The following is a 20,803-nucleotide window of genomic DNA, read 5'->3' as shown; positions in this document are numbered from 1 at the left end:
AAGATTTTTCAAAATTAGTTGATTTTCTTGAAAAGTGGAGATCGAGATAGAGCAAGAGGAGCAAAGAAACAAGAAGAGGAGGGTGTGGCCGGGAACACAAGGACAAATCGGTGGAAAAAAGGACGGGGTGCCTCTTCCGACGAGCCAAAACCAAGAAAAAAAGTTGCTACTAGTCAGGACTCAGAACTAATCCTCCGCCCAACCCCATGTTCGTCTGGCTTCGCATGCTTAAGCCAAAATTTCATAAAGTTTGGCCAAGTTTATAACTTAACATCTACAACATTTAAATATACTATCAGGATATATATTTCGAAGGCTTTAATGAAACTGATTTAGAGTTGTAGATGTTGACAGTTTTGTGTACTCTCTCTGTCCAACAAAAGATGTCTTAAGTTTGTTAAAATTTGAATGTATATACGGACATGACTTAGTATATAGTGCATTCAAATTTAGTCAAAGTTGACACATCCTTTGTTGGACGGAGGAATATATAAATTTGGTAGTTATGAATTAGGACAAACCTAGAACATCTTATATTTAGAAACTGAGGGAGTAATAAACTCTTTCTAGAAAAGGAGAGCACAATGCTCAGAAAACATACAGTTCGAGCAAGATTTCTTCACGAGGCCATGATTAAAGAACCTCTCAAAACGGAACAAAGCAGCGTGTAACAGTAGCAATATATTGACCAAAATATCATTATCCATCTCCTATAGTTCAAACATCGAATGCAGAACATGATACTATCTTTTTATGAAGGGTACACAGCATGCCATGAAGCATCGACATTGTCGCTCCTCCGAAATCCAGGCAATGCAACCACCAGAAGCATCTCCAATTTCAACCAGTATAGGACCAGGTTTCGCACAACATAAAGAAACATGTTGCCCTTGCGCGAAGGTAAGCAAATATGAATTAAACAAGACTTACACAACTGAGACATCCATAAGTTACACATGATATAAGAGTGAACTAAATGACAATAGTGTCTTGTTTCCAGAAAACCCATTATGTTTGACCCGCCAAGGTCTCGATCAGAAGCTGGTAGCCCTCAGGCACTTTGACTTGGTGTTTTACGCATGCAGCTAGAATAGGAACATCTGCTTTTACATCGAGGAAAGTAGTAACCTGGAGAAGCAAGTGGAAGTCAGAGATCCGCCTCACAAATGGAAGATGCTTTGCACGATCCAGGTGGTTCCTGAGTGTGCTCATTGCTAAAGGACTTCCACGGTTCTCTATAGGGAAGCCAATCGATAGTGGACCCTGTATACAGAGAAGCATTATGGTTAGTACATCCAAATGAGTAAAATAAAGGTACCATAATAAAGATGGAAAAGGTCTAATGAACCATTTCTGCGCTTCTAGGGTGGGATTATGTTAATGTAGAACACTCGGAAGAGTAAAATATCCCCCACAAGTATCACTAAAATGTATGGACTTTAGCAGTATGAAAAAACTGCACCGCAGCAATTTATTTTGGAGACGAACTGACAATGTTAAAAACATCATTCAAATCGCAATCAGGAGCATTTGAGTAAAAGGGCAAATTGGTGAATAACACTGTGTGAGTGAGATCATTATACTGAGGTGCAACTAACAAATGTCCCATCAAAATGAATTCTGAGCCTCGCCACTTCTGCAGTTGCCAGCATTTAGTTTGCAAATGTTGCAGTGTCACTGAGCTATTTTTCTCTAGAATGGAAGGAAATGCTTAGGAAAATAATTCCACTGTATGTAATTTCCAACGCAAAAAAATGCGATAATTGTGATGCCAAGTTATTATTATTTCCATAGTTATATCTAACAGGTTTTAGAATACTTGATGCTCTGTAAAGTTTACAAAGTAAACTTTAATATTATTTCAGAAAAATCTAACAGATAAAAAAGGATCGAATAAAATTCACATCTGGCCATCTGGGCCTTTGATTGGCCTCTTTTTGGTTTCTTTCCACCGAAGATAAGGAATAACTCATTGGATAGAAAGTTGAGATTTTAGAACTTTTAAAAGGTAGATCCCCTCAAGATAAAGATTCTAATACCTTTAAAAGGTAGAAAGTTGAGATTTTAGAGCTTTTAAAATGTCAATTGGTTCCTTTCTACAGGTCAACTTCAAACATTCTTAAAACCACATGCATCTCTACATCATTACAAGAGCAGTACATGGTAGAACTAGCTGATACACTGCCCTGCCTGTTCCCTAAAAATCTGAGCACAACCAAACCACTGTTCTTAACTCCTTATGGCCTATAGATTTCACATTAGCTGACTCCTATCATAGTATGATTTGAATGCAGCAAGGGTCCCTCACAAGGCCCTCACCAGAAACCTTCTTATTTACACAAGTGCTTTAAAATTTAATATCATATACTCAAAACTATGTAGCCGCTGCCAATGTTGTGAATTTCAGTTACTAGCCAAGTCTCATCCTAAGCAAAACATTCAACCTTTTGTTCCGCCACTCAGGAATAAATTAAATATAATCACATATGAACAATCTTATAGTTGACAATGACCGCACAGAACCAGATTTATCCTTCATGGATCCAAACTACAAATCCGCATATGCTTCAAGTATCACACTAAAATAACACAATTCTTGTTTTACTAATATAGTGTGTCCCAGCTACTGTTCCACATGCTGTAACTACTGAGTTGTTGCAGTTAACTATTTCTTAGAATAGGGGCGAAAGCAAAGATATTCAGCCTTACATCTAGAAATTCAATTTCTCAAAGCAAAGCAAGATGTCATCGTTTGCATCTTATGATCTTATACTTGACATGAAGCATACTAAACTATGCAGGAAACAGATAACTTCACAAATTAATGAACTGCAAGATTCAGTCCTGCGGACAGATGGTTCTGATTTTCCCCTTGAATTGTACAAATTTATAGGTAACCAAGTAAATAAACAAAGGCTTGGCATCCAATGCAAGCACATATTGTCATATTGATTGACTTGGTCAGCTCAAAAGGTTAAGTTTTGCCTCAAATTCAATGACACAACATCAAACAAATTAAAGAATCAAACTTGTCTTCAACCAAACCATATCCAAATCAAGCAAAGCATGTCCTACTTTCACCTAAGGATTGATTATATTTTTGTTGGACAACTTAATTTCACCGAAGTACTCCCTCCGTCCCATATTAAGTGTCGAAATATTACATGTATCTAGACGCTTTTTTGGCATGGATACAACAATATTTGGGCAAATTTGAGTCACTTAATATGGGACGGAGGGAGTATAAGCCTAGAAGTATGCAATTGAATAAAAGTAAATCATACCTGGTGATCAGAGATCTTGACAGGCACCAGGAAGAAATCATTATCCACCTCCATAGTATCCTTGCCCCCTGCAATCACCTCCTTGCGCATCTTGGACAGGCGTGGATCGTCAGAATCCCCAACCTCTGTTTGCAGCACCCCGTCCTTAAACAGCTTCACACAAACCTCACTCAACTGGAACGCCTCAAAGTGCACATCCCCAGTGCCATCATCGCCGACCTTGATCTTCACTATTGCAGTGACCCACTCCGGGATCCCACCCTCGGCCTGCAGCTCAGCAGCCTGAACCACCTCACGGTTCGACATGGTGTACTCGCCAGTCTCACTGGCCTTCCTCCCGACTGCCTGCGTGAAGACTAGTCCGACCCGGCGCATCCCGAGCCCGTCGGCGATGGCATCTACGCGGAGCTCCTCGTCGGAATCCCGCATGAGCTGGACCACGTCCTCGGAGCCGCTCTGTGGTGGCTCGTAGATGAAGTCGACGAACACCTCCTTGGTCTCGGCGTCGACGCGGCCATAGAGGAATCCCGCCCGCTTGACGGCGAAGGCGAGGGACTCGGCGACGTAGAGCTGGAAGGCGTTGGCGGAGTCGCGGTCAAAGGAGGCCGCGGCGCAGAGTGGCGCCTCCTGGCGGGTGACGCGGATCTGGCGCGCGATGAGGTCGTCCATGGTCATCTTCTTGCCGAAGGAGCCGGCGACGGTGAGGGCCTTGGGCGGCGGCGGCTGGGAGGAGCGCGCGTCGGGCGGGTATGAGAGGTAGACGAAGGAGCCGTTGGCGAGGGGGAGGGAGGCGAGCGGGGTGGCCGGGTCGGAGAGGAGCTGCGGCTGGGCGGCGGGGAGCAGCAGCGCGGGGTCGAGGGAGAGGCGCTGGAGCGTCACGGGGACGGTCACACGCGCCGCTATGAGGCGCTGCAGCTCGCCGACCGTGGCGGAGGCCCCGTCCGGCACCGTGATGCGGTCCGTGCCGTCGCGGCTGCGGATGCGGAGGATCATCGCGGGTTCTTGGCCGGCGGTGTGGGGGCTTCTAGGGGATCTTATAGAGCTCGGGAGCGGAATCCAATCCGAGCGGGAGGAGGAGACGGAGGTGGGGAAGAGACGGCGGGGGAGAGGGGAGGGGTTCCGCTCCGGATTCCGGAAAGGTCGAGCGGGCCTGGTTGTTGCGTCTTGGATACGCCTGGTGGCATCTGATTTCTTGAAAAGGGGGTTTTAGAATTTTTGTCATTTTTTTTTATTGGTTGCTAACGCTGAGGGCACGTCTGGCATCTGACTTCTGATGATACTTCTGCAGTTCTCCTCCTGCCGGTACTCTTTGACACTATCTTTTCGTGTTGCTCGTGTTTTAATTTTGGAGAAATTGGTTATTTTGTGACTTTTACCAAACACACCGTCCGATTGTGGATTTGCTGGGTACCATTACAATTATGTAGCCATTTGTTGAAACACACCGTCGGTCAAAAAATAGAAAGCCGACCTTTTCTATGTTTTAGTACTACGCTTTGATTTGTGAGCAACTTGATCGGGACCCTCGATGATTATGATCTAATTTCCTTTGAAACAAACTGAGACACTAGAAACAGTTGTCAACAGAAAATCCTTCAATAATATTCAAAATATATAATTCTCATTGTATCTAGCTTTCGAAGGGAAAAGACAGAGATACCTACCAACATAAAGTAAAAGCAAACAAAAATCACAGGACTGTTCCTACGTAATTCGATGCACATGGAGTACGGAATTAAGCAAAAAACAGAGCAATTAAAAATTCATTGATTACACTTTCAAAAAATCAATGAGTATGATCCATGTAGTAGTACGTAGTCACACAACACAGCACAAGTCTAAACGTTTCGACAATGTCTTCGCAACACCGAATAGCAGAACTATAGTGAAACAACACGGGAGAGAGAGCTAATTATTAGAGAAGGGGTAAGATGGTAATTCAACACGCAGAAAAAGTCAAGTTTCCGTTTTTGGACCCAGCGGTGTGTTTCAACAAATGGTCACAGAACTGTAATGGTACCCGACAAATCCATAATTGAGCGATGTGTTTGGGCAAAGGCCACAAAATAACGGTGTCCGCTGGCCAATTTTCCCTTTAATTTTTGTTGCCCAGCTTACTGAGTTTGGTTGTTCGTTCATTCTCGATGTTGATTCGTGTTGTGTTCATCTCTCTATTAGAGTGGTGATCCGTTCTGGGCTTCGGCATCTTGACTTGCAGTGTCTTGGGAGTTACTCCCTCCGTCCTAATATACCTAATATACCAGGCGCTTTGAAAATTTCACGGACACCAAGGATGGTAGAGCAGCAGCGGTGTGGAGAAATCCCCTTCCTGCCCTGCTGAAAGTAGCACACACCACTGCCTCGTTTGACGCGCAGGACAGAAACAGGCCAATGAATAATAGCAAGTGCAGGCGTCGGGTGTGGCCAGGAGGGCTGGAAAAGCATTTTACTGTACACTTTTGGGAGGAGGAGGGCAAGTTTTGTACCGCACCTGGTATACCTGGACTCTTGAGTTCAAATAAGACGACTGCTATTCATGGGCGGAGGGAGTAGATTGTATTCGTTTTTGTTAGGTTGCCATTGTTGCTAGTCTGTCTCATTCGACCACCTCGCTTGTCGGCTTCTTCCATCAATGACGTCATAATCTTGATCATCTGTTTGGATCTCGTCTATCAACTATATTTCGTCACAGTCTTTTCGGGTCTGTGCTAGGAGATGTATCGTTAGATTATCAGGGGATATAAATTTGATCTTTATTCACTCGACCACCTCACTTACCAGCTCCTTCCATCATGACATAACCATATTGGTCATTTGTATGGATCTCGTCTATCAACTATATTTCGTCATGGTCTCTTCTAGGGTCTGTCCCATGCTGTGTATCATTAAATTTTCAGGGATATAAACTTGACCTTGACTAACATATGCAGTTGCCTTATCCTCATAGTGTCTCATTATCACAACGTCTTTTGATCTTATTCATTCGGATGTTTGGGATAAGGCTCCCATCGTTTCCAAAGGGGCAATTGCTACTGTACTATCTTTATAGATGATGTCTCGTCACACTTGTATATATTTTTTTTTCCGTAATGAGGTCTTGTTTATTTATAATTAGTTTGAAATTATGGTTTGACTCAGTTTAACACTCATATTCGGCTATTCGTGTCTTCCATGCTGACTCTGCTGAGTACATATCTCGTCACTTGCACGACTTTCCTGCTGAGCAAGGCACGCTTGCCCAGTTCTCCTGTCCTGGTGCTCATGCTCAGAACGTTATGCTCATGCACATAGTCTTCTTCTCCGTGCTCGTCCACCTCCGTCTATTGATCGGTATGGTTTTGCTACTCCCTCAGATGCATATTAATTGTCGAAATATTACATGTATCTAGATGCTTTTTAGGCATAGATATATCAATATTTAAACAAATTTGAGACAATTAATATGAATTGGAAGGAGTATTGCAATTTCTTTGAGCCGAACCCCTACGGTGATGTTGTTGAACTAATCCAATGGGTGCTTCGTCCGCTGAAGTATCCCTAGTAGAACCCTTGTTTAGGTTGTGTTTGTTTGGGCTGAAAATTCACAGCTGCAGATTCTATAGCTGCAGCTCCCAGAATCAGCTGTGGCTGGAAGGTTGGAGTTGTTAGATGTCTGTTTGTTTCGGCGGCTGGTGCGACTGTAGCTGCAGCTGGAATATGTTGAAATGACCTAAATGACCCTATAGTACCGTAGATCGGGTATAAGTGCTGATTGTGCCATTTTAACAGATTTTTGCTGCATATGATCAATTATTTCATTTCCTTACACAATTTAGACAAGCATACATATGACAATAAATTTGATGGCTATTTCATGAATTCTTATACACTAATTAGACAATATTAACTGAAAATAAGTCGTTTAATATCTCGAATTCTTGTACACTAATTCACAAGCTATATCTTAACATATGCATACACTAATACATGGTACTGTGAGCTAATTCACAAAGTCTTAAAACTTTCACGCATACGCACACAGTGATTCGCATCCACACATGTACAGTGAGTATGGGAAAGAAGTAGATGCCAACGGGGAAAGGAAGAGGGCCAGGCTGGCATCAAAGAGGATGGGCAGGGGCGCATGGCGTCGGAGGCCAAAGGATGTAGCGGCGTTAGGGGCCAAAGGTGGGAGCGGCGTCAGGGGCCAATGCGGGCCGCTCGAGGCCACAAGCGAAGCAGCAGCTAAGCCAGAAAGGTGGCAGCAGAGGAAGGCGGGACCTTGGGCGAGCAGGTTGAGCTCTCCTGATCTTAAGGCGGCACCGGCCACACGAGTGGCGCGGCTCTTTCTAGAGAAGGGCGGCGGAGCCAGTCGCTGGAGATCCGGTGGCGGCCCGGATCCAACGGCGGTGGCGGTTTCGGCCAGAGGAGAGGCGCGGCTCAGTCGAGAGGAGGTCGCCCGAGCCAGTCGCCGGAGATCCAGCGGCGTCCAGAGAATAGGGCGGCGGCGGTGGGTGGCGGTGTGGTCGTGGGGAGAACGAAGGGATCGATGCGATGCGCTCGGAGGAGAGACTGAAATAAAACGAACCGTTCAGTGGCAATTTGTTCGTAGTATGGAGTTGGTGGGAGGGTAAACCGGTAAAAATGACAGTTTGGAGCTGCAGCCGCTGGAAGAAGCGTCCCTTTCACAGTTTCGTCCTCGCAGTGCATTTTTCAGAAGCGCTTCGTTTCAACGGCTACAAGAAGCTGACCAAAAACATGTTGTTTGTTTGGGCTCCAGCTTCTACAGCCCAGAAGCTGTTGGAGATCCTCGTAGAAGCCCAAACAATCACAACCTTAACTTTCATTCTGTCCAAAGGACGGCTCAGCCTTGGTCGGAGGCGCCGCCTGCCTCTGGTTGACGACAGCGTTCGTGATGATTGTACCCAGGACGCGGTCGACCGAGATTTGCGCTGTAAACCAGACAGTCAGACTTTCCTACTTCCACTAGTGAGTAGTGACCTCTCGTTTAGATGATGGCACATGGCAAAAATCACGGTATTTCCTTCGTCTAAAAAATGATGTCTCAATTTTGAGTAAATTTGAATGCATCTATACAAGAAGTCATGTTTAGATACATTCAAATTTTGACAAACTTGAGATGGACGAAGAGAGTATTAAATTCCAGTTCTAGAGTTGCAAGCTGTTAATCTATCCAGTCGAAAGATGCATGTTCGATCCCAGTAAATGTAAGAATATACATTGACCAAGCAACCACCGAATCAAAGTTCCATGCACTTCCATTTAGTCACTAGAATCTTGGACCTCAGCGGCTTCTTTATTCATGGGATTCTGTTTTACTGAAAGTACCTTGAGAACAAAACACAACGTGATAACAAACTCTGGCAGGTGATAAGTCGGCGATATCTAACAATATACAACCCCACTGCTGCAAAAATTTGGGCTCGCGTCAAAATCTTTTATTCACTCGAACCTGAAGAATCCTTGGCCTAATTTGCCAAGCAGTTATTTCACCACTAGCCTGAAAGCAAAATGAACAGCAGTTACACCGTGAGCCATTGATAGCTTTGGAGTTTTGGTGGCCTCCCATAAACAACTTTGAAAACTAATTTTGATCCTGCTCTATGAAAGCAAAATAAACAGTAGGTACACCATGAGCACATAATAAGTGAAAGTATATCTACGATCCCTAGTGGATTTTGATTTCAGTGACAATATGATCGAAGGACTAACCATGTTAGTAAGTCTTTATGTTAAAGTTAGTCCCAAAGAAATGACAACTTGTCGGTGCCTCCAAAAGAGAATGGAAAGCTTATGTTTCTGCTCGGAACTTCCGTCTTGATTTGTGACAGAACCTCCAAAGTCATATATAGAAGGCTTTATGCTCCTTGTCCCTACTCAGCTGGAACTTCCGACACGAGCATCTGGATGTCAACTAGCAGGAGCATGGTCGTGAATATGACGAGACATCTGCTCCTATGGCTCACACGACCTTTGTTCATACTCTTCTTGCGGTGGCTTCTGTTCGCCACTGGTCCGTCTCAACTTGATGTGAAGAATGCATTTCTTAATGGTGAGTTGCGCGAGGAGGTCTACATGCATCCATGATCCACCACATGGGTATTATGTTCCTGATGACATGGAGAGTCATCTTCACTGCTCTCCTTATGGTCTTACGCATGCCCCTCATACCTGGTTTGAGCGCTTCACCCTGTGATCATAGCTGTTGGCTTTTCAGCGAGTGATCATAATCTGGCGCTTTTTGTTCACATTTCATCCCGTGGTTGAGTTCTTCTATACGTCAATGACACGATTATCACCAGACATGACTCTGAGTACATTGCCTTTGTGTGAGGGGGATCCCATGTACAAGTTCCCTGAGTTTTTTACCCCTTTGCAACCAAATTAGCCCGTGAAATTTGAGCTATCCATCAGTGGGCATTTTTTTTGTATACATTTTGGACATCCAGTTTTGAGATACCATGAAGTTCATCTGTTAGAGAACTTGATGAGATAGCAGATCTAGTTAAATTGATTAACTAAAATCTTGTTCTTCGGATCACATATTGTCGTCTTACATGTTAACCCAAAATAACTTAATACTTGAAGAAATGAATTGCCAAAACATGTATATACGAACCTGCTAGGTGTACTTCGCTGCTATCTCACGCATCAGGCTTTCAGGAGCTGCAGAAAAAGGTTGTCAGAAATAGAACCTTAGGATAACCAAGCTGTGAGGCATGCGCTAACATCAATTGGTACAGTACTGGTTATCGTAAATGCAACAGGAGATGATACCTTCTATACCACCAGTAAAATGCTCAAATTGGCCCATGGCCTGCCTAACAAACATCTCTACGCCGCTGACAACTTTAATTCCTTGTTCTTCTGCTTCTCTTAAAAGCCGGGTAACTTTTGGGGCATATACCGCATCAAACACGACATCATAGGAACTTAAAGCTTTCTGTAAACACAGAAGCATATTAAAGCTTTATGCAAATATACCAAGTTACCAATGTAATAACAAATAATCAGGAAAGGATTCCCAATCATGAGAGAGAGAGAGACCTACCTTAGGAATAGGTGTGCCATCCACATTTGGGTACATGCCCAATGACGTTGCATTAGCGAGGATCATCCCTCCTTCAGGTCTGAAATTTTCCAGGTCAGCTAACCTCAGGGCCTGACCACCAACTGCATTGGCAAGACCAACTGCCTTTTCTGGGAGAAATGGAGAAACTTGTCATTGACCATCATTCATCTAAAGGACCATTTAAATCATGTATGGACCAACAAGAGATGAACCGAATAACACTAGCTTTAAGATGGTAAGTTATCTAGTTCAAAGTAGGTTCACTGTGCAATGATATCTAGAGTGGTGCTTAGCGCCTTAGCCGCCAAATAGAAAACAGAGGATGTAGATTAGAAGTACTTGACTGTCCGAATCCCTAGTTCCCTTGTCACTTCTTCATCGCTAATTTTGTTCCACTTTATTTTATCTCCTTTCAGGTATAGAAACTTCTACTTCAGTCTGCCATCACCTTCTCATCTAGGACCCTCCAAAACAAATGGTGCTCAGCTAGTACCACCAATGACAGTAATTTATCAAGCTTTGGTATTCTCCTGACCACATCGTGTTCATGAAATACTGCTTAATATTCGTCTCTCCGTTCTCCTTACCAATTCCTTAATATTCCCTTCCCCATTTCTTGCACACGAGTATTTGTAAGGTAGCTCGATGCTTATTAATGAGAAACAAAGGTTAGATGCAATAAAAATCAATTTTATACTCTTCATTAAATTTGACCACAGATTGCTCTTGGATTTTGACTCGGGATGGAGAAACTTAATTATTAGAACCAACTAGTTGTGAACCAATTCAAAAAAGGTTGTGTGTGTATGTAACATCAAGATAAATTACACAGACACTGTCCCATGTATTTATGCATTGATTATATTTGATAAAACATAATTTAAGTGTACGGAATTATCGTAGATGCATGCTAGCCTGGATCACCTCCCATTTTCTAATTGACCAAGCTATGCTTTTGGATGCTGAGTGAAATTGCAATCCATGACCTGCCATCAAACTAAAACTCTACTCTATTTACTTTATAACCATATATAGCTTGTTAATAGTTTAAATTTGTGGACACTTCCCTAAATGGTTTTAGTTTCGGTCAATAGCCTGGCAAGGATCATTAGTAGTTTTAGATTCATATGGTAATTGTTATATTTGTGCAACTACATGGGGGCATGGCTATTCAGTTACTTACACTGAAATAAATATGCTAAAAAATCATCATAAGAAAGAGAAAAGGCCGTGAGGCACCAGCTGTGTTGGACTTTCTCTTGTTTAGGTTCTTATTCTTATTATAAATAAATATAGAGCTTTACTTAATGTACCACGTAGTTTAATCCTTTTCTGTTCCTATAAACTGATGTGATGTGCCCTGCACATATTCTTTTGCAGATTTTTTTTTAAATCCAATGGAGCTTGAGTGTAATGCTCAGATGCTTTCCTGACTTCTTTAATCCGGTCAAGCCAGGTCTCCTGTCCAATGTGGATTCTTTTCTAGTTATAAGTACTTTCATTTATTTTATTTTGGAACTTAATCCTAGACGGATTAAATGATTTCCCGACTTCTTTAAAAGTACTTTCATATTCTTACTGAAGATCCATTTGTCAAATGAATAAGGATAGTTATACCACCTTGCAGGCCCAGGGATATACGTGCCCTAAGGGGCCCACATTGGGTTCCACCCACCTAGGTGGGGTACACCTGGGAAGTCTTGCAGATACTTGGGAAGGGGGCATGAGTTCTACCGAGCTACACCCCAGAGTACACTACTCGGAGAAGAGGCCATCATCATACCACGTGTATACAGCGGAGGCCAAGGCTAGGCAAGATGAACAGAATCTCTCAAGCAATCCAGAGCTTGCAGAAGCCAATTGAAGCGCAGAAACCCTAGCCATCAGTTGCCTACCAACTCGCCAGGTAGCCCTATCTCTAAACGTAACTGTACTCTCTGATCCTGATATAATCCAACCAAACAGGCGTAGGGCTGTTACCCATCCCATGGGGGGCTGAACCTGGGTAAACTTGTGTCTAGATATCCCTGGTACCGCGAGTGTATTCCTGCGATCAATGGTCCGAAGGATCGCTACCCCAAGTAGCATCCGAATATGCTCGACGCTGTAATGAAATGGAGCGTGGAAAGAAAAGACAGCGAGAGATAGTCCCACGAAAATATTGTAGAACCCGAAGGAGGTGACCATAATGAACCTGTGTGAGTAGAGACAAAGTACCGACATGGTGTGAACTTGCTATAGGTGGTAAGTGGCGACTTGTGTTGCCAAGCGATGTTTCCTGGGCAGGGATTTGAGATGTATTCCTTTGCTGTTCGTGTGTCCCAAACTCGCTGGGCAGAATCACTGTTTGACGGCGGGCTGACCTCTTTGAAGTGTGGACTAGCACAAGGGAGTCTAACAAGTTAACAGTTCTTATTGTGTTGGGAAAGGTCAAGGGCCCAAGCATCCACTATATAAGGATGTCATGTATGATGTAAGCAAGAATAAACAATCTTATCTCTTGCAAATATTCTTCTCATCTCAACCTATGTTTATCCAATCCCTTGATGAGAAGAATATCTAAGAGCATATATTAACTATTTTTGCTTGCCTAAAACATAAAGACAAGGCACCCTTCCATAGTGGATGCTTGGGCCCTTGACCTTTCCAAACAAGATAAAGCTCTATAATCCTTCAATCCTAGACTTGTTAATACAATAATATTTCCTAAAGGACTCCTAATATACATTGAGAATGTGCGCATGCTAAAGAAACCATTCAAGTAGAACTACAAAATCTTACCATAGGTTCGATTTGCTACAACAACTCTTGCACCCTTCTTCTTTGCTCCATAAGCAATTGCCTTGCCAGCACCACCAGCACCGACAACAACAATAAGCCTGCCAGCCAATGGTGACACAGCAGCATCCTTTGACCCAGGACCTGTGGAACATAAAGTAATTGCTATTTGATCATGACTCATAAATAACTGCAACAATGGAATAGGTTAAGATTGTAAAACCTCCTATGCCATCCTCTATAGCAGAAATTGCTCCAATGTAATCCGTATTGTATCCCACTAGTTTGCCATCTGGTTTTCTAATTATTGTGTTTATGGCCCCTATAGACTGCAGATTAAAACGATAAAATTGCAGGTCAAACAAACAGAAAGTGGAAAATAATTCATGAAGTAAACGCAGAAAAAGTGCAGCGCATTCAGTTACCTTAGCAACAGTGTCATGTTCGTGGCAACAATGGACTGCATCCACTTTGAAAGGAAGAGAGCAACTGCATTACAGAAAGTCATACAGTATGAATACATATGTGCTCTTGTGAAATATACCCAACAGAAGGCTGAAAGTGACATGCTAGAAGTTGATCATATAGGACAAGAGCACTGGTTTCCTGTGGTACCGCTCAATCTCTGGAACATCCCTTAAGTCAATGCTTGTGTAAGCTACATTACCCGGGATGTGCATATGAATCTTTATTGCTAAGAACGTTTGAACTTGAAAATAGAAAGAAGATGAAAAATCACTTTAAAAGGCGGAATCCGTGTAGCTAGATGCTGTCATACAAATGCACAAAGCACAATCAAATCATTCGTTAAGATTTTTGTCGCATCACCTTTGATCGATTATTTCGAATATGCTCAGGTCCTGAAGACCACATAAACGCTAAGCAAGCAAATAATCATTATACTATAAGCAATCCAACAGAGTACTAATGCAAAAAAAGAATCTTTTTCAGAATTGGAATTGGTACCTAAATCCTGAAAAATCTGGAGATGAATATGTGTCAAGAAATCTAGCAAGGTCATCTGCCAGAAGTGGAAGATAAACTGCATCATATCCAACAGACTGAAGACATTTATTGTGCAAAATTGGGCTCTTGCTCTGCTTTACTGGGTTGGCTACAAGACCAAGAACCTTTGTATCAGGTCCAATGGACCTTATATTGTAAATGTCCAACAATTCTTCAACTGTTGGCTGCCCAGATGCTGATGTCTTTGTAGTATCGAGTATTCCGAAGGTAAGATATCCACCAAACTTTGGGGATAAGACCCTTGACATCAAACCTCTTTCACTCATCACCAATCCAATCATAGGTACCTGTCATTTCTATTAGTCAGTGAGATGGCAATTATATGACATGGTGTATTAGGTAAATCCTTGAGCATTAAAGTAAACTTAACAAAATATGACAATTAGCCATACTGTTGCACAGCTTCTAATCAACAACATCAAGATTTCATGAAGCAAAAGATGAAGAATAAATAAGGTCAAAATAGGGCACTAGTTAAATTATGTGTTCTATTTCAGTTACAAGCATGCAGAGACATAACAATTTGTTGAAAAGAACTATACAAAGAAATATCCAACGGAACTCTATACACACAAAATTAAACTCTGAAGTCGGTAAAGTTTTAAAATCATTGTAAATGATAGTGAGAAATGTCATGAAGATACAGAACCCCAAAACATCAAGACTATAGTGAGAAATCTCCTGACATCACATGCTTCAGCCTTGATAGGAATAGGAAAATATATTTAAAAATTCTAAAAAAATCTGAAAAAACATATCCTGTGGCGGGTAGGGACTCGGTACCGAGTAAGGGCAAATACTTCATGGGCACCTTGCCGGCACCTTGACTAGGAAGATTTTCTATAATCGGAGGCAGTTCAAGAGTCCTACCCTGAACCGTGTCAAGGGTAACCTATAAAAAGGGCCCTAGGGGGTCTGGGGAGGATAGATCAGATCAAAGGAGGAGCAATCCGTGACAAATCATTGAGTTGGTAGATTTAGGATAGTTTAGCTACTGCATAATCATTTCCTCAATATAATCAAGATATAAGGACATAGGGCTTCTACACTTTCGAGAGGGCCTGACCTGGGTAACTCGGTGTCTGACGTATAGCTGAAGTCATACACGATATACTCTCATCACCCCCGAGTCCCTACACCATCTGCATAACTCTCGTTCGTAGGATCGACATAGAGACCTATCCCTATATGGATAGTTGAAACATGTGAGCACTCTCTGCATGTACAAATTTCACGAAAAGCGCTTGCTTTTCCATTGTCTAGGACAGGCCATACTATTTTTCTGTTGAACTAACTTCATCGCCTTGTCATCGACATCTGCCAAGATGGAGTTGACGGGTCTCACCCCTGACAGAAAAAACCAAGTGATATTCACCTAGTGCTCAATTTGAATAGGAGCTGATGGAAATTGAGAGGAGCGAATGCGAGTCTGAGGTTAAGGGGTAAAAGGGAATGGTAATTATTGACGATTGGGCAATTAGTAAAGATTGGGCATGCGAGTTTTCAGTCTAACTCCCAATATTTTAACAATGAGAGGGTGGGAATTCAGAGGAAATCCATTTCTAGAAAATATCTCAACCATCCATCACAATATTATGCTGTCATCTCCAAGCTAATCTCTCCAAATTTCCCACCAACTATACAAGGGAAGAGACTTCCCTGTTAAATTCCCGCGTGTAATTTTTATTGGTATACCAAACGGAGGACTGGGAGTAAAATGCAACATCCGATGATTAATCCCCTACTACTTCCCTTCTCCCTCCTCTTTCCATTAGTTGCTAAAGTTTATTTCCTTGTTTGATTAGTGGGAAATGGGGAACTAGCTTAGAGACGATAACACAAAGTTTTCTTCAGTTTTCTCATTCTGTCATGTTTCGGTGGAAAAACAGGTGGAAAATTGAACATAAATCAGAAATGCAGGAGGAGATGGAACAAACAATTGTTGTATAGTACAGATGTGTGTGCAGTTCATATCTTCACTGAAGTACAATTGTGGAAATTCAAGTTTATTGGAAGGCCACAAAAGATTTGAAAAAAAATCACAAGGCCAAGTTAGCAATCACAAGACACAAGGACTGAATACACAAGACAGATTCACAAACTTCTGGGAGGAAAAGAGTAAAATGTTTCTTCGATTCTGGAAACTGCTACTTACTTGGCAGTGCACCATCACTTGAAACATCCTTGACACATCAACAATGTCCGTAGCAGTTGTTGCAACTTTAACTATGTCAGCTCCAACTGCTTGTATTCTAGCTACAAGATTTGCAAGTTCCTCACAGGATGGGGTGCTTTCATAATTATGTGAAGAAACAATAAGTTTACACTTTTCTGGCTTATAACCAGAAAGAAAGTTAATAAATTTGTCAGCGACCTGCAGCATAACAAAATATGTTGGTCATGAGAGGGTTCCAGTATCCATGCAATCATCTAACACAGCACATAAGAAATCCAGTAGCAAGAGCCTGGTATCATTGTTAGTGGCATAAAGAGAACCAAAATAGACTTTCTTCTAGATGTGAAAAATACTCCCTTACCATTCCACACACACAACTACTTATGACCAAGAGAGAATGTTTTCATATTGTGGAGAACAAAAAAAAAAAAGTGTGCGGAATAGTGCCCAATGTATTCATTATTTTTTTGTTACTTATGGACAAGTTTAATCATGAAATGTCTTCTGTGAGCCTAAAATGACATGTATCCGCAGAATTTGTGCAAACATTAGATTATCCACTATTTGCAAAATGTTGAGTGTCAGGAAATTTTCAATGAATGGATTCTGTGTCATACAAGATTTGTAAACGAACCTTCAACTCGATGTCAACATAGACTGCACCTAGTTCCATTGCTAAACGTAGTGTTTCAAATCTTGTGGCATCATCACCATCATAACGACCTCCTTCCCAATTAGGCCTGCAAATAAGGCATAATGGTGTCTTGATTATAACTGGTACACATAGATAGGTAAATTACATAGCTATGACCGGTCGGCATAAATATTACTTGCTTTCGTACAACTGCACAATAAATCCATCCAAGCACACAGATTAAAAAGATTAATATACAAAAAGTGAAGGGGAGAAGCAAACAAGTCAAATAATAATTCTGGTTAGAACCACTTATTTCATAATATCCACAGATCTTCTCATTAACCAATCAGTTTACTAAAGGATAATCATCATAAAACGTTCATGCAACGTCTCAGTCAAAAATAAATTGACAGTTCCACGGTGCCTCCCAAATTGCACTAAAATAGCCTACTACATTCTTACCTAGAAGGCTAGAACTCTTGAAGTTACTTTCAAACAATGTCATCCTTCAAACTAGAGGATGCCAGGAAAAAATCTGCAACTGGATTCGCAGCATCCTTCAAACGAGCAAAATAGTCGTTATGCTCAACGGGGTGCCAGGAAAATGGATCAATTGCAGGAACGGTCTTAGCGAAGGCAATCCCCTATTCCCATTACCTTTTCATCTTCGTTGCTGACGTCCTCCAGCAGCTTTTCTGATCAGCAGGAGAAGCCAGCCTAATTCAACACCCTCTTTTTTTTGCGAAAATAATTTAACACCCTCTTAATGATCAGCTACCTCCGGTAGTGCTTGACAACACCCAAATAATAGTCAAAGCAGACCCCCATGCAGCCCAAAGCCTAAAAACAATCCTAGACCATTTGTCCTGTAGAGTTGTTTTTCTCTTCCGATACACCTCCTCTTCCTACAGATGGCCTTCGTCTATGTGCTCGTCAGCGTCCGCCTATTAACCGATATTGTTGTGCCAGTGCAGTTCCTTCTGAGTCGACCTCCTACCGTTATGTTCTTGCTCTGCTCATGAGGAATGGCAGCATGCGATGGCAGAGGAGATTGTCACCCTTGAGCGCAAGAGCACGTGGGATCTTGTTTCTCTTCCTCCACATGTTCGTCCATCACTTGCAAGTGGGTCTACAAGGTTAAGACCCGCTCAGATGGTTCTCTTGAGAGATATAAGGCTTGTCTTGTGGCTCGTGGTTTTTAGCAGGAGTGTGGTCGTGACTATGACGAGATGTTTGCTCCTATGGCTCACATGACCACTGTTCGTATTCTTCTTGCGGTGGCTTCTGTTCGCCACTAGTCCATTTCTCAGCTCTATGTCAATAATGCCTTTTTTTATGGTGAGTTGCATGAGGAGGTCTACACGCATGTCGACATGGTGCCGCCTTTGTCGTTCTCTTTATGGTCTTAAGAAGGCCCCTCGTGCTTGGTCTGAGCGCTTCACCTTTGTGGTCACAGCTGCTGGTTTTTCAGAATCATGTCATCAACGTACAGAAGAAGAAGAGTTCAACCACAGGATGAAATATGAGTGCATTGTCTTAGTGAGAAGTTTCTTATGTCTGATCTTCGTCCTCTTTGCTACTGCCTCGGGATTGAGGTTTGCTCTACCTCAAATGGCTTCTTTATCCCTAAAAGAAGTACATCCAGGATCTTCTTCTATACATTGATGACATGACCATCACTGGAGATGATTCTGAGTTCATGACCTCTGTGAAGGCTCATCTTGGTGAGCAGCTTCTTATGTTTCATCTTGGTCCTCTTCATCATTTTGTTGGGATTGAGGTTTCTTCTACCTAAGATGGTTTTCTAAATATTCCAAGATAAGTATATTGCCCTTGATTTTCTTAATGATCGGCGTAATGTTGAGACTGTGATGGAGCTCAATCTTTACCTTCATGCTTCTGATATGAGCATCTCTCTGATCTGACTCGCTGAGTCTTGTAGATCTTTTCATGACTTGTATGTGGTAGCCATGTGTTAGCCGTGTAAATAGCCCCATTATATATGGGACTTTTCACATAGTTACCACGTGTACACACTTATATGTAGTGGCCTATGGCCCCCTAGTAATACAAGTTGTATATTTCTTCATAAGGATTAGCTTGCTCCATCCGCACCTAAGATCGACCAAGCACCTTCCATGCAGGCGTCATGCATGTGTCCTGGTCGGTCTATGCTACGGCTCCAAGCCAAGCCAACTTGCTTTTGCTTCTGGTGCCATGCTATATTTTTGTTAGAGATATTTTTGGGGTGTGGTGGTTAACTTAGTTGTTCTTTATTGTAACAATTTAATTAGTTTGTTGTATTTCTGTGCTATAGATTTTTCAGAAATGCGGAAAATGGAGGTGAAAGGCCATCACCGCCGCCAACTTCTTTATATATAAGACTCCAAGATAACCAGAAAAGCAAACAAGGGATAATTCCAAGCCGATAAGCTCTAATTGGATAAACTGCATACCCAGCTTGATTCCCCACGGGCTCCGAGTACCCAAAATGGACGTAAAATCCATATGAACAACTAACCTGGGCTCGGAAAGAAGGAGGAAGGAGAAGGGATAGAAAATCGAACCGGTAAGTGACAAGGGCGGGGAGCGGGCAGCCGTGGAGCAAACGCGGGAGGTGCTCCCGCGGGCGGAACCCCTCGATGAAGTCTAGCCGGATCTCAACAAGGTCGCCGCCCGCGGCGGCGGCGGCCGCCGCATCGGTCTCCATCTCCTCGACCGTCCTCGCCACCAGCGGCACACACAGCAGCGTCATGTCGTCCTCCTGTTTTCTTTCCCTTCAAGCTCGCGATGCAGATGCGGGCGATCAGCAATGGCCGCGGCGGGGGTTGTGGGTTGGTGTGAAGTAGCCGCGTGCGCAAGTGGAAGGGGGTGGTGGGTGAGGGTGTCAACAGGGGGGAAGGCCGGCGGGTTGGCATTGGCGAGGGGTTGGTGCGGGGCAAAGGGGTTGGTGGCTGCCAAGGTGAATTTTCTCGCGACCTTCCCGTCGCTGGGGGATGGATACGGGCTATTTTTATCTCCGACGGCTAACGAGGACATGGGAACTGCAACGGGTAAAAAATAAGTGATTTTTATTTATGTGCCCCAATTTTTTTTAGCTGGTACTCAGTTATACCGATGTTAAAATCAGTGCTCGCTGCTACACTTGTTCGTTTCGCGATTCCCCGCAAATGTTCTCACGGAGCACCTGTTAACGGTCAAGCCCCTTTGACCGTTTGGCTCTAACGAGTGGGCCACAGGGAGTGTTGACAGGTGGGGACGGAGCCGCATTTCTGTCGTGTGGAGTCGTGAGGAGACAGTGCAAGCGGGCAGGTCTTAACGAGTCTGGTTACCTTACATGCAGGCCAACGCGCGTCCTGACAGGTGGGGGCGGTCGACTTAACTTACATGTGGGGCGACACAACGAATGACAGGTGGGTCCGCCACCTATCTCTCTCATCCCTTTCCCCGCCTACCCCAAATAGCACCGATTTAGAGTTGTTTGTCAAATACGCCGCCGCCCCCGCCAAATACGTCTCCATGCTCGCCGGCGATACTAAACAAATGGAATCACTAGCAACGCCGCCGCCAGATACGCCTCCATAGGCTCGCCGGCGAGACTTACGAAGGGAAGCACCAGCACCACCGCCGCCAAAATACGCCTTCGTGAGCTTGTGGTTCCTATGGCGCGGACACAGCTTAATCGAAGAAAGCCACACCTCACATGCAAAATTATGGAAGCGATTACATCACAGGCAGTTCAATATAGCGGTTATTACTAACCACAGTAGTTCATCATCATAGAACATTCAGTACAAATTCTAACAATTAACGACATTAATATTGTTGTT

At 43.1% G+C, this 20,803-nt stretch overlaps 2 protein-coding genes and 1 long non-coding RNA gene across 3 annotated transcripts; all 3 read right to left on the bottom strand.

Moving 5' to 3' along the window:
• Positions 1-662: 662 nt before the first annotated feature.
• LOC100843046 (NPL4-like protein) lies at positions 663-4,462 on the bottom strand. Its single transcript, XM_003567660.4, has 2 exons — positions 3,285-4,462; positions 663-1,263 (listed from the first exon to the last, which is right to left on the bottom strand). The coding sequence occupies exons 1-2, from the start codon at positions 4,275-4,277 to the stop codon at positions 1,009-1,011; spliced, it is 1,248 nt and encodes a 415-aa protein (XP_003567708.1). The 5' UTR covers positions 4,278-4,462; the 3' UTR covers positions 663-1,008.
• Positions 4,463-8,404: 3,942 nt separating this feature from the next.
• On the bottom strand, positions 8,405-19,908 carry LOC100842743 (bifunctional 3-dehydroquinate dehydratase/shikimate dehydrogenase, chloroplastic). The gene is made up of 11 exons (XM_003567659.4): positions 19,541-19,908; positions 16,971-17,076; positions 16,316-16,534; positions 14,101-14,447; positions 13,560-13,623; positions 13,358-13,463; positions 13,138-13,278; positions 10,336-10,484; positions 10,062-10,227; positions 9,904-9,950; positions 8,405-8,784 (listed from the first exon to the last, which is right to left on the bottom strand). Exons 1-10 carry the CDS (start codon positions 19,726-19,728, stop codon positions 9,907-9,909), a joined length of 1,530 nt encoding a protein of 509 aa, XP_003567707.1. The 5' UTR covers positions 19,729-19,908; the 3' UTR covers positions 8,405-8,784; positions 9,904-9,906.
• On the bottom strand, positions 17,306-19,531 carry LOC112270845. Its single transcript, XR_002963350.1, has 2 exons — positions 17,631-19,531; positions 17,306-17,530 (listed from the first exon to the last, which is right to left on the bottom strand). It is a non-coding gene; the product is annotated as an uncharacterized LOC112270845 (long non-coding RNA).
• Positions 19,909-20,803: the final 895 nt, after the last annotated feature.

This window comes from Brachypodium distachyon, chromosome 2, assembly GCF_000005505.3.
Source record: "Brachypodium distachyon strain Bd21 chromosome 2, Brachypodium_distachyon_v3.0, whole genome shotgun sequence".
NCBI lineage: Eukaryota > Viridiplantae > Streptophyta > Magnoliopsida > Poales > Poaceae > Brachypodium > Brachypodium distachyon.
Note: the sequence above shows the minus strand (reverse complement) of the source record. Positions and strands in the feature narration are given on the sequence as shown.